The sequence below is a fragment of the Myotis davidii genome, unplaced genomic scaffold (assembly GCF_000327345.1).
Source record: "Myotis davidii unplaced genomic scaffold, ASM32734v1 scaffold88, whole genome shotgun sequence".
In the NCBI taxonomy this organism is placed as follows: Eukaryota; Metazoa; Chordata; class Mammalia; order Chiroptera; family Vespertilionidae; genus Myotis; species Myotis davidii.
This window is the reverse complement of record NW_006300377.1, coordinates 4,739,788-4,753,975: the sequence shown is the minus strand read 5'-3', so window position 1 is coordinate 4,753,975 and position 14,188 is coordinate 4,739,788. Positions and strand designations below refer to the sequence as shown.

Here is a 14,188-nt window from a genome sequence, read left to right as displayed (position 1 = left end):
GGAGGTAGAAACCTATAGATTAAAAAAAACCATGAGGCAACTAATCCGATGTGTGGACTTTATTTAGGTCCTGATGCAAATAAATTGCAAATTTAGAAAATATGATGACATTTATCAGATAATTGGAAACTTGAATGCTCATTGGATATATGATGGTATTAAGAAATTGTTGTTAATTAATGAAAGTGTAACGGGAACAGGATCTTTTCCTTAATTTCAAAGCATAATTCATCCTAATTCTGAGAACAAAAATGTTCTTATTAAGTGTCATTATGATAAAATATTCATTGCAGAAAACTTATAAAAGCCCAACGAAAATAAAAGCAACTTTCAGCACTCATAACATTTTGTTCTGTCTTTCTAGGTTTGTTTTATGCATATCTTTCCTTATGCATATTTATTTTTATAAATACAACATCAAACTCTAAATGCTATATGGTAACTGCTCTTTCACTTAATATAATGCACATATTTTTCAAAACATTAAATATTTTTCCCAACAGCATTTAAATAGCTCTAAGAATTTCCAACATAAAACTAACCCAACCCCCAATATAATTATTCATACATTGCTGTCCAGAATGTGTGCCCTGGCACGTAAGAGGCACTCAATAAATATATGATAAATAAATAATCCAATGCTTTCTTCTAGTACTTTTGTCCTTAAATCCACCTAGATTTATTTTGGCATATGATCTATAATAATAAAAGTGTAATATGCTAATTAGACTGCACAACCTTCCAAACAAAGCTGGGGCTGTGAGGGATGCCCAGGTCCTGGGTGCCGGAGGGAAGCCAGTGCTGGCAGCCAGGGGAAGCAAGGCCTACTCTTGCACGAATTTCATGCATCGGGTCTCTAGTATAAGAATAAGATTCCATGTTTCCATTTTGTTTTTTTTGTTCTGGTTGATTAGTCATTTAACCAAACCAAATATTTCATCCAACACCCATTTTAAATCTACCATTATCACATACATAGTTATATAAACTTGGTTTTGTTTGTCAACTTTCTGGTCTATTGCATTCTTCTATTTGTCTATTCCTGTGCATGACCCATATTGTTTTGATTACTGTAGTTTTAGAATATAAATAGTTAATAGGGTAAGTGCTCCCTCATTTGTCTTCTTTTAACTTAAAAAAATAGGCTGCCACATTTATTCTTCTAGATACACTCAAAAAGAATTTTCTCATATCAAAAACAAAACCCTCCCTACAAAAGAAAAAACCACAACCAACCTGTGCAATTCTGATAATCATTAAATGTATGAATTAGAGAAAAAAATGAATTTATAGGGAACTAAATCTTCCATGTACACAGTGTCTGGCTCCATTTAATCAGGTTGTCTTTTATATCTTTCCATAAAGTTCTGTATTTATTCCTGGCTTGACAGGAATCGAACTTGGGACCCTTGAGTCCCCAGGCCGATGCTCAATCCACTGAGCCAAACCGGTTAGGGTGTGGATATTTTTATATTTTTTATTGCTATTGGGAATTGGGTCTCTGTATACATTTACTTCCTAACAGAATATTGCTTGTCTATAAGAAAATTGCTTCGATGGTCCAGTTCACCATTATGTACAGGTGATGGCAACATCCCCTTGAGAAATCTAGGAGAATCTATGTGCATCCGCTACATCTCAGCTTCTTTCTATTTCCCCTCTCTTTTAGATGTTTTTATTTTCCAGCTTTCTTGAGGCATAACTGATGAATGAAAATTGTATGTAATTAAGGTACACAACTTGATGTTTTGATATACATGTACCGTTACATCTGACAGCTCAGCAAGATGGCTTGGCTTAAAAATAAATATGCTAAATGGATAGCTTTTTACACACAGTGGCAAACAATGCGATTGCTGATGTCTGCTTGAATGCACACATGCACTGGAGTTCCTCTAGGACACACATCTAGAACAGAGAAGCTGGTTGCAACAAAGGCACATCTTCAACTTTGTCAGATAGTGCCAGGCTGCTTTCCGATGAGTAATACCAATTTTATCTCACTAATAATGTATGACAGTTTTCCCTGCTTTATATCCTCGCCAACACTTAGTATTTTCTGGCATTCTAATTTTTTCCAGTTTGATGGGTGTGAAATGGTACCTTGCTTTAATGTGTATGTCCCTGGTTATCACTGAGGTTGAGCATCTTTTCATAAGGGTACTGTTAATTCTACTTTCCTCTTCTGTGAACTGCCTGTTCATACCTTTTGTTCATCCATGAACAGGAAACCTCCCTGCATTTATTTTAATGTCCTTCAAAATAAGGTTTTATTTTCTCAGTAAAGATTATGCACATTTTTGTTAGGCTTATTCTTTATACCATATAGTTTTGTTTCTGTCATGAATGAGATCATCCCCCCCACCCCCGATTATGTTTTAATTGGTTGTAGAAACACCAGCAATTTGCTGAATTCTCTTGTTGGTTCTGATAGTTTATCAGTTGATTCTTTTGTATTTTTGGAATAAGAGACATTTTATATATTCCTTTCTAAATTTTATAGCTTCTTTGTTCCTTCTATCTTCTTTTGGGGGGTGGTGGTAAATTATAGAGGCTTGGAGAGGCAGTATAATGTTGAATACAATTAGAGATAGAAGTACTAGTCTTAGACCTGCCTTTACTGGATATCTTTAGGAAGTGTTGTCATTAAGGATAATGTTTGCTGTAGGTGTTGGTAGAAACTTTTTAGAAGATTAAGAAAGTTCTGCCTTTAGTTGTATGAGATATTTTTTAAAATCATGGATGATATATAATTTCATTACATGATGTTTTGGGGGGGCATTGATAGACAGGATCATGTATTTTTCTCTTCTGTTTATGGGATATTAGGTTGAACCACATGCATAAAATTGCCAATATTCAATTACTTTTGACCTACAAAAATGGCAATTTCATAGTGTGTGCCGAATAAATAACAGTATGAGCTTTTCTAATGACACATATCCTCACATTCCTGGAATCAATTCCACTTAGTTTTAATACCCAGCTAGATGCAATATATTGTATGTAGAATTTTTAGATCTATGATGGTAGGTAAGACTGGCCTAGTAGCTTCTGTTCTTATGCTGCCCTTACTCAGTTTGATGTCAGTGTTTCTACTTGTTCCTCATTTAAATAAAATGAGTTAGGAGATGGGTCCTAATGTTTTTCTTTTCTGAGACAGTTTGATTATTTCAACAATTAATTGTTCCTTGAAGTTGTTAGTTGCAAAATAGTCTAGGCCAGTGGTTCTCAACCTTCCTAATGCCGCGACCCTTTAATACAGTTCCTCATGTTGTGGTGACCCCCAATTTCATTGTTACAAATTGAACATAATTAAAGCATAGTGCTTAATCACAAAAACAATATGTAACTATATATGTGTTTTCCGATGGTCTTAGGCGACCCCTGTGAAAAGGTCGTTCGACCCCTAAAGGGGTTGCGACCCACAGGTTGAGAACCGCTGGTCTAGGCCCAGGGCCCTTGAGGGAGAATATGGGGGAATCGTAATTTATTGGTTTACTCAAATTTTTTCTTGATGTTAATACTTCTCTATATAAAAAATTCCATTTCATCTAAGCTTTCAGATATGTGGCTTATAGTTGTTCCTAAATATCTTTTTACTATTTTCATAATTTCTATGACTATGTTCTTTATTCCATCGTTAATACTATATATTTGTGACTTCTTCATTCCTTGATCAGTCCTGCCAGGTTTGTCTGTTTTACTAAAGTTTTCAAAGAAATAATTGGTTTTGTTGATAATTGCTATTTTTTGTTTTTTAGTCATTTAGCCTTTATCTTTAAAAGTATCTTTCTTGCCTGGCCAGTGTTGCTCAGTGGTTAAGCATCAACCAATGAACCAGGAGGTCATGGTTCGATTCCAGGCTGGGGCATATGCCTGGGTTACAGGCTTGACCCCCAGTAGGGGGCATGCAGGAGTCAGCCCATCAATGATTCTCTCTCATCACTGATGTTTCTATCTCTCATTCTTCCTTCCTCTATGAAGTCAATAAAAATATATTTTAAAAAAAGTCTTTTTCTCGTACTTTCTTTGGATTTATTCAAGCTATCTAAATCCTTATATGCCAGAAAGTAACAGAGGTATATTAAAGTCTTCCATGGTGACTGTAACTTTATTAAAATTTTTTACATTTCTGCAGTTTTTATTTAATTTATTCATGGTATATTATTTGGCACATAAAGTTTTACTGTGGATTGATTGTACATTTTATTAATATAAACACATCTTCTTTTTCATTTCCTTATGCGATGTGGAAGAGTCTCTCTAATTTATCTTATAATAAACTAATTTCATTTTTTTGTGGTTTACCCTCTTCTGTTCATTGCCTCCATTCCATTTTTTAATTGGGTGATCATGTTTTTCATCTCTATTCAATCTTTCCTCGTCTCAGATTGCTCTGCTTTCATTATTGCCTATTTTTGTGTCATAAATATAATATTCTCTCGAATCTTGTTAGGAATACAAATTAGGAGCTTTTAAAGTTTTTGTTTCCCTTTGTTGTTTAGAGAGGGGCAATTAGCTCTGACTGTCAGATGGGTCCCTTCCTCTGACCCACTGCATATTTACACATCCACACACCCAGCTGATTTTCTGTGGGCACATTACAGAAGGAGAGTCAACGTGGGGGAAGGAAATATCCAGTAGTCTGTGGGGTGAGAAGAGTTAAGCTGGAAGAGGCCATAGTAGGAGCTCTGCCTGCTCCTGGTGCTAAAGTGTGTGTGTGTGTGTGTGTGTGTGTGTGCCTGCTCCTGTTTCTAAAGTGTGTATGTGTGTGTGTGTGTGTGTGTGTGTGAGAGAGAGAGAGAGAGAGAGAGAGAGCGCTGACATTCCTGTTTTTATGTCCCTGCACTCACTTCAGGGGAGCCTGTAGAAGATTCACCTGCTTCATGGGCACATGCATAGAACTATCATTACATACTATTGCATTTAAAGGTCTGTCCTGTCTTGCTGATATTAGGGGCCAGAATACAAGAAATCCGATGGTTCTGGGAGACAGCTAGAGTATGTGTGTGGGTGAGGTTTAAGACTATTAAAATGAGTTAAAAAATGTACTGGCCTAGGATGAAAATGAAGACTCTGTGTGAGATTTCCCTAATAACCGACTTTAATTAAGGCAGCTCTTTGATAAATCCTCCAGTCAACTCATTGATTATATGCATACACACATACCACACATTACTGGAGATACACTCTTAATCAACACACACACACACACACACACACACACACACACACACACAAATACAAGTCATATGTATGCTCATTGTCTGAACAATTTCCTCTCTATAACCCCCTCTATCATCCAGTCCTATCATTGCTTTCTCTCACATGTATCTTAAACCTACCTTCTTTGCCCCGACTGCCACACATAGGCCGTCATCATGATGCACTGAAATAGTCTACGAGTGAACCAAACAAGTGCTCAAAGCATACATAAGCACATGCACGCACACACACACGCACACACGCACACACACACACAAGTATGCACAGACACAAGTATGCACAGATACAGATCCCTCAAACCCAATGAATTCTTAGACACAGATTCACACACGTGAAAACATATCTATACATATATTTATATCCACAAACCTATCTACACTAGTGCACACACACATGCACACAGCTCTTCTTTACCCAGGTTAATGGTCAGAGTTCACAATGGAAAACATGATCCACTGGCCATTTTAAATGAATATATTATTCTTTTATTCTTATTATGTGGTCAACCCATAATCAATCACATATGTATTTGAGAGCAGTCAGCTCCTAAGCCACATTCTGGGATACTCACATACCCCTTCTCTTTTAGGTTCTCACTTTCTCCCAGGTGAGTGAGGGTAATATCTTGGGACTCAGGAGGGCAGAAGAAAAGTTCGGGTCATTCACATAGAGATAGGTGAGTGAGTGCTGACCACACCTTTGCATACTATAACATACACGCGCTAAACAATCTACCAGCGTTACCTTGAGGACATCGCCTTCAGAGAGTTCAAATGCCCTGGCTTTAAGCTGAATCCCCTTCCCCGGCTGGGTCTGGATGGAGTAGATGCATTCATGGTTGTTATTGTAGTTCGCAGGAAAGTTGGGGGACAGCAAAGTGCCCTGCGTGCCCGTGACTGAATTCCCACACTCAGCTGGAAAGAGAATCACAACAATCACAGATTAACTCCCATCAGCTACATCCGGAGAACAGCTCACAGCGCCGGAGAACCTTACAACGTTGACAAGCTGTTTGCCTCTCTACCTGCCAAAATGCCTATTTATCTGTCCATTTGTCTGCTTATCAAGGCTTTTTTTTTTTAACACCTGCCCTCCTACAATTCTGCCTGGTTTCTTTATCTCTCTCATTCTGTTTGTCTGTCTCTCTTCTGCAGAAACAGAAACAAACCCATCAGATACCATTTACTTTCACAGCGCTATGAAGCAGCCATTCCCCACACCTGTTCACATGGTATCATAGCAACAGAAATGACCGAGGAGGATGTCAGGGGAGGATGGCGGCAGCCAAGTGAGGAGACACGAAGCCTTTCTGTACTGGAGGATACAAACTGAGAGAGGACAAGATCGAATAATAATTGCTAGCATCTCAGAGCTTCACAAGGATCATTTCAGTCATTAGTCACAACAAGCAATCCCATAAGGTAGTCCCAGTTTTAAAGATAAAGAACCGTATGCTTTGCAATTTAGATCAAGTCTCTCAATTTATGAAGACGAGGGGGCTGAGAACTCAATCCCTGTTGGTCCTGGAATTTAGGGGCTCAGGGGAAATTTTTCCCACGGACCCACTGGAACCCTGTTCTTTCGATGGGCTAATGAATTCATACCCTCTTCTCAAATATTTTTCTTCTCTTCAAGAATCAGTTATTACTTCTGCATTGTCCCCATAACTTTGTTTGTAGCAGTTATCATATTTTACTTGACTTATTCCTATCTCCTCCACTGCACTGAGGATCTTTTAGGGCTTGGTCATAGTTCTATAGCCCAATGCCTGTTCAGTGCCTGGGCAGGGCGGCCATGAGCAGACAAGAGGGAAAGGGGAAGTAGCTCAGTGGCACGGCATGCGTTGAAGAACCCTGCAGTTGGCTTCCCAAGGTCTTTAATAACTGTGAAGTCTCTCCCTGTTATTCCCCTTATCACAGCATCTAGAACACTGCACCCTGGTTGCTTGTTACTGGTCTGGATCCCCCACCCAAACTATGATTACTTGAGAGCTAGGGTCATGCTTAATGAATCTATGAATTTTTAAGGCTTAGCCCAGATCATCTATAAAATAAATACTTGCCAAATGAACAAATAAATTAATACAGAGTACACTGACCTCAGGAGATGTACAGTCCTAAAAATAATTAGGTTCAGAGGGATGTTAAAACACAAGTCTAGATGGCAGGTCCATTTTTTTTTCTGGACATACAAGTAATTTGGAGAATTTATTGAATCTTTGAAACTGATGTAACAAGTCGGCTTCCTCTGAATCGCCTCTTCTAAGCATAGTCCTTGGCAGAAAGCACCCTGAAGTCATCCAATGGGCCATCGATTTGACCATATATTCACCTCTAATGACCCTAAACCTGGAGTACTAGGCCAGGGCAATGTAAGCAAAGCATGTGATGTACGTTCAGGCTTGGTTATGCCCTGTGTGTTCTCTGGTTCCCGAGGCTGCTTCTTAGACCTTTGAAGACAGTGACCATGTTCCACTACCAAGTCCCAACTTTCTCAATGGGTTCTTTCCAGGTCAGGACTGGCTTTAGTTTCCTAAGACTTTAGGTTAGTCATTACTATGGACTGTATGCTTGTGTTTCATCCCATATTCATATGCTGGAGTCCCAATCCCCAATGTGCGACCTTTGAGAGGTAATTAGGTTTAGGTGAGGTCCTGGTGATGAGATCAGTGTGCTCATAAGCAGAGGGAGAGTTCAGAGTCCTCGGTGCCATGTGAGGACACAGCAAGAAAGCTGCCATCTGCAAACCCAAAAGAGGGCCATCACCAGAATGGATCTGCCGGCACCTTGACCTTGGACTTCCCAGCCTCCAGAACTGTGAGAAATAAATGTTTGTTTTGTAAGCCACCTAATCCATGGTATTTTCTTAGAATACCCTGAACTGCCCGAGATAGCCATGATCTAGCTTTCCAGTACCTAACCTCGGCCTGTTTGCAAATGGACCCAAGGTGCGTGATGAATGTGTGAGCTGAGCATAAAGCTAGACAGAGGTGGGCAGGTACCCTTGGGGCTGCTGACCATTTAGGTAGAAATGTTTCTAGAGTATGTAAATTTTCTGGGTGCCTCAGATGAGGGGGGAGGTTTGGGAGGGAGTGATGAGGGCTATGTACAGTCAGACATTTATCACTCAGTCACATCACATGGGAGGCTCTCCAAAACAGCTCTCCATCCTCTCTGGGGACACACCACAGTTCCCTCCATCTAGGGAGGGGCAAGTGCTTCAGTGAGGTTGGCATGGAGTTTGGAGGCAGAGAGATAACTTATATCTACTCTCTAAACTTCAACCTCTTCACCTGCCTTCGTCTGTATAATAACACCATCCTCATAAGACTACAGAAAATAAATGCATGAGATCTGATGACAAAATAGGTGACCATATGGGGAGTGGTTAGCACATAGTAGGCCCTTTAACAAGTACTATTCCTCCTTTCTTTCCTCATCGATCCCAAGTGAATCTACACAGCTTACCTGCTTCCATCTGGAGGCCTAACTGCCTGTGCTCTGGGACTACCAGAAACCCTGAGAAATTTCTTGGGAAGCATGTGTTAGCTGCCTGATATTCATAGCACCTGCACTGTTTCTGACACCTCTTGCCTTCCATCTAGTTCCTAAAAATTGGCTTCCCTTAAACATGGGCTTTGGCATATTACTGGCTCCCCTTCCTGTCCCTGGTTTTCAGAAAAACAGCTGTAGGCCCATCTCTGCCAGCAGGACCGTCTCTTCCTCCCCACATGCCCAACACCTTTAGAAGGAGGGAATCAGGGTTGAGAGCTGTGAATGGGGCCAATCACCAGGTCCTCACCCCCTTGCGCTTGCCCTGCGTATCAGGGAAGGAATGCGAGGATAGAGGGTTGTGGCACTTGCTTCTGGGAGTTTCCAAAGTTAACGGGGGAGGTGAGCGAACAGATGCACTAAAAAGCCAAACACGAGAGTAAGTGGAAACAAATAAATGTTCCAGAGAAACAAGCAGTCACATGCCCAGGAGAGTGCTGCTGCTGGTTCAGGCATCTGTGATTCCCATCAGCAGAGGTCTCACTAAGGGCAGGGGCTGTGTCGTATCCATCAGTCCGGGGCGCCCGAGCCAGAGGGTTAGGTCTTCTCAATCACATGGGAGCTCCCAAGGACAGGGCCAGGCTCTGTGTGGCAGACAGGGTCCTCCGGGCTCAGGACTGTCTGTTCCACATCAAGTTCAGGGGTCCATGAGGTCAGGGGCTGTGTCACCCCATCACACCATGAATTAGAGCCCAGAGCTTTCATCTCCTTCTCAGCTGTGACTGTTCCTGGAACACTGTGTGGCCAAGTCGTTCCATTTACACCCACAGGGCACAAGGCAGCTGGGAGCCTCCCTGGTGGGCATTCCCATGAGACCTGCAGCCTGCGGTTCTGCGGCAGGGCTGGTGGTTCTTAGAGGGGATTATAATTGCTGTGTTATTAATAACATGTACATCAGAAGAAAAATGTAACAATGAAAACACTGTGAAGTGTCACGAATAAACAGTAATTAGAATAATAAGTTAAAGGATGAGTTTATGCAATGAGATTAAGGGCAAAGCTGAGGGAGCGTGCATTTTAGCTGAGGATATTTTCCCAGAGAAGAAAAGAGCTGCTAACAGCTAGATACAAACTGAACCTGCACAGGGCAGAGACGTGTGTGTCTGAATGTGTGCCCAAGTCGGGGTGGCTGAATGCTCAGAGGGACGGTTCCGGGAGAAAGGATAAACTTTGGGATGAGTTAGTCAGAAATGGAATTCTGCATCTATTTGTATCACTGTTTCCTTTCTGAGATTGTAAAAGGTGATTGGATATTGGTTACTAGTAAATAATATAAAAAGGTTATTGGCAAAATTATGATAATTATAGGCACCCTGCAGTCTATGTAAATGATGTCGCCGAATGGGGAATAGAGCCTGAGTCGGATACTGCTATCTCCAGTGGGGGCTAAGGCTGGGTGGTCTCTCTAAGGTCTAACAGCTGTGAGTGGCAGAGCAGAGACTTGACCTGGAGCCTGGAGCCTGTGCAGCTCGAGCCCAGCCCGTCTCGCAGCCTTTCTGCAGCTGTCCCCCGCAGGGCCCTGGCTCCATGGAGTTGTGTCCAGCAAGGCTGACCTCCAGGCCCTCATGATGCCGCTGCGCTTCTGTCAGCGCAGTGTTGCTTTTATCTGTTTGGCGAACTGCAGTTTTCTGTACTATTTCACTCTGAGCGTGAGCTCCGTGGCCACCAGCCAGCGTGGTAAGTACTCCACTAATCCTGCTTGTGCTCCTTGCAGCCACATGTGGCAAGTATTAAGCAAGCAGAGCCGCCAACCTTACAATGAGGCCCAACCAGCAATTGTCCCTGCTCCCTGCGGTCACCCTATTTCTCCCCACCCTCTGGGCCCAGGGCTCTGGCAGGGAGGCCAGAAGGGCCTTGGATCAGACTCCTGGTTCCAACTCTCTAACCCAGAGGTTCTCAACCTGTGGGTAGCGGCCCCTTTGGCGGTCAAACGACCCTTTCACAGGGGTCACCTAAGACCATCCTGCATATCAGATATTTACATTATGATTCATAACAGTAGCAACATTACAGTTATGAAGTAGCAATGAAAATAATTTTATGGTTGGGTCACAACATGAGGAGCTGTATTTAAAGGGCCAGAAGGTTGAGAACCACTGCTCTAACCTCATCATCTATCATTCTCCCTGATGCTTGCTCCAGACGGGCCTCTGCGCTGCTCCTCAAGGCTCAGGGCCTTGACCTCTGCTCTGTCTTCTCCCAGATATGAGTGATTAGTTTTCTGAATCTCCTCCAAGCTTCTAAAATGTCAGCTCATCAGGGAGGCCTCTGCTGACCACTCTTTTTAAAAGAACCACCTCTGGCACTTCCTGAGCTGACTTAATTTATCTCAATGCTGCCTGGGTTTACAGCTGATCTCACCCCCATCAGACCAGTACAGGCGCCCTCTACCCCAACAGAGTGGGTCTCTCCATGGGCAAAGGTCATACCTCCTTCCTACAGGCCGCACCAGTGTTCTACCCCGATTTTTCTGCAAGAGGCATCTGGAGCCATGGGGATGTGTTAGGGGTGGGAGGGACAGTATGGAAGTCAATTTCATTTGAGTGCCTACTATGGATCCACTTTACACAGGTCAGGTCAGGCTTTGGAACAGCTCAGGAAGCAGGAATAGGAGGCTGGAGCAGAAGGAGGTTAGGCCACCCAAGGCCCCACTGCAGATAACTGGCTAAGGCAGTCCTCAAACCCAGGCCTGTTGGCCTCTTGGCCCGTGTGTGTTCCACCACCTCACACCGATTGACTAAAGCTTGGCCCACCCCATTAGTGAAGCAAAATGAAAGCACGTGACCACCTACCAACACACCTTGGCAGAGGCGAACTCCACAGGCGCCGTCTGCCCCCCAGGCACGTGATGCGGGCCGTGCCCTCCAGACGGTACCCGGGGAAGCAGGAGAAGGTCAAGGTGTCGCCTACACCAAACTGCAAGCCCTTCCGGATGCTGTAGGCGGGGACTTCAGGCTCCTCGCAGGGCTCCAGGTCATATTCTGGAAGGGCAGCAGGAGAGTGGGGTCAGAGACAGAAGATGGGGTCACAGAGGAAAACACCAGGGAGAGACGATCCAGAGAGAAAGACAGATGGAGGCACAGATGAAAGACAGAGCACACACACACAGCGATCCACAAAGGCAAAGGGAAAAGGGGAGAGAGCCTGGGAGAAACAGAGGCTGACAGACCGGTGGTGAGGCGGGGTGGGACACACGGGCTGTGCCTTGGCTGGTCTGGATGCCTCACTGCCATGAATGGGGGGAGAGGGGTACAGCGCTCTGGAACCTACTTCCCAGGAGATTTCTGTGGTTCCTTGTGACTTGACCCCTCCCTCCTCTCCCCCTTCATCTCCATATTAACCCTGAGCTGCAGGGTGTACATACTGTCCTGCCTCTTTCTCCCAAGGCACTCATCCAGTTCAATGCAATCAGCCTGGTTCAGAAGGGTCAGAATGTATGGCCCAGTCGAGGGAAAGCTCCACTTGGAAAAAGAATCCAAATGCTCCGCTCCAAGCTGCCTCTGTGGTGCTGGCACTGGAGGCAGATGGCAAGTGCAATGGAGTGGCATTTATGGGCCCGGGACCTGCCTCGTACCTCTAGTGACAGCATAGATGTGAGCACCCCCTGTCCCCGAGGGCATCTCTCTGTGTGGTGGGGAGGAGGGTCTGTCTCAGACAGACGAGGCACAGTGGCTGGCCAGGTCTCATCGGAGGCCAGCCCCACTTCCTAGAGGCCAGATGTCTCTTGCCCAACCTGGCAGAGTCCATCTGATATCTCGGTTCCTGGCTGGGAAGGGGGGACCTTGGGGAGCAATGGGATAAGAGCGGCAAAGGGGACTTGGTACTAGAGGAGCAAAGGGTCTTGTTTTCTTCCTGAATGCCACAGTAGAGTTTTCTTTTCAGGATTCCTAAACACAGACAAATACCTATTACTTCTAGGTCAGCATGGGTGAAGACGCCCAAATAAAACGAAAGCACTCTGGTACGTTACCTTCCAGCCCCCTTCTTCCTCTCCTCTTTTCTAAATGGCTGGCCTCTTAAATAGAAGTGGAATTGGGAGAAAGAAGTATCTGGAATTACTAGGGCAGGAATGGACTTCTGTGAATTCCTCTAGGCCAGCCAGTTGGGTGGGTCATGCTCAGAGGGAGATCTAGACACCTACAGAGAAGGAGAGCCCCCAACACCTGCTAACTCCTCCCAAGCCCATTACAGGGCGTTTGTCCAGTGTCTAACCCAGCCATCAGTCACTGCCGCCAGGAGGTCTTTCTCCCGGAGACTGGAGCGTGCAGCACTATCCCTCTGCTGGGAGACCAGGGCTGGCAGCAGAGAGCGAGACGGGGTACCCTTCCCCCAAGGGACCTTCACAGGCATTACCTGAGAAGGTGATGTTGAATCCTTCATAGGACATAGAGAAGTCGGAAATGAAGCGGACCTGGGCGGTGAAGTTGCCATAGAGACCAGCGCTGATGGGGGCTGGCAACCGTGAGCCCGTCAGCTGCCGCAGTGGCTGGGTGAAGCTGCCATTCTCAGTGATGAGGAGGTAGTCATGGCCACTCTCCAGGTGGAAGGTGTGGAAAGTGAAGAACACACCTGCCAAGAGACCAGAAGGGTGATGGTGAGATGGCTGAAGCAGCACAGCTGCAGGGCAGGTCTTCCACAAACATTTTCAATCCGTAAGTGTGGGTGTGCAGAAGTACAAGCCTGCACTGATGAGTCCATGTGGGTGAACCTGAATGAATGAACCAGAATGAACTGGGTCACACCACTGCCCACAGGTCTGGCCACGGAGAAGCACACTGCTTCACAGTTGTCAAAATTTGAAAGGGAGATTTATGGCTAGTTCAATGAGACTGCTTCATCGCCATTCATTCATTCATTCATTCACAAGCATTTGCATATTTGTTGAGTGCTTCTTATGGGCTAGGATCCAGGGCCAGGTAGGTGCAAGGGGATATACAAGACATTAAACAAATAGCTATAGTAGAGTGATGATTGCTATAATGAACACAGGCCAGATGCCACGGGAAGGGGGTGCAGAATGGGAAGCAGTTTGCAGCAGGAAGAGGGGAGTGTAGGACAGCCTCGCTAAGGAGTACACATATGACTTGGGTCTTAAAAGGATGCGTAGTGCTTAACCAGGTAAGAGGGGAGAGGGCGTCCCAGGCAGGGGACTGGTGTGTGTGTGAAGGAGCTGTGGGTTCCGGGGCTCAGGGAACCGCACGGTGTGGCTGGACACACTCAGCAGGGACAATCTGGAATAGAGGTTGGGAAGGCAGGCTGGGGTGAGGCCCGATACTTTTCTGGGGCAATGAGAAGCCAACCTATCCAGAGTGTATCAGATTTCAGGCTTAGTAAGATGCTGATAGCTGCGAGGAGGGCAAAGTGGAGGGAGAAGAGGCAGAGAGAACAGTTAGAATGATGGCAGCCAT

The 14,188-nt window shown here is 44.4% G+C and overlaps 1 protein-coding gene across 1 annotated transcript in view; it reads right to left on the bottom strand.

Moving 5' to 3' along the window:
• The window catches only part of CSMD2 (CUB and Sushi multiple domains 2), a 495,158-nt gene that overhangs the window by 144,415 nt on the left and 336,555 nt on the right, over nt 1-14,188 (bottom strand). Inside the window, exons 20-22 of the mRNA XM_015572780.1 lie at nt 13,134-13,349; nt 11,573-11,761; nt 5,974-6,143 (exon numbers count right to left, since the gene is read on the bottom strand). Coding sequence (XP_015428266.1) covers nt 5,974-6,143; nt 11,573-11,761; nt 13,134-13,349 — 575 coding nt within the window. The remainder of the gene's footprint in view (nt 1-5,973; nt 6,144-11,572; nt 11,762-13,133; nt 13,350-14,188) is intronic.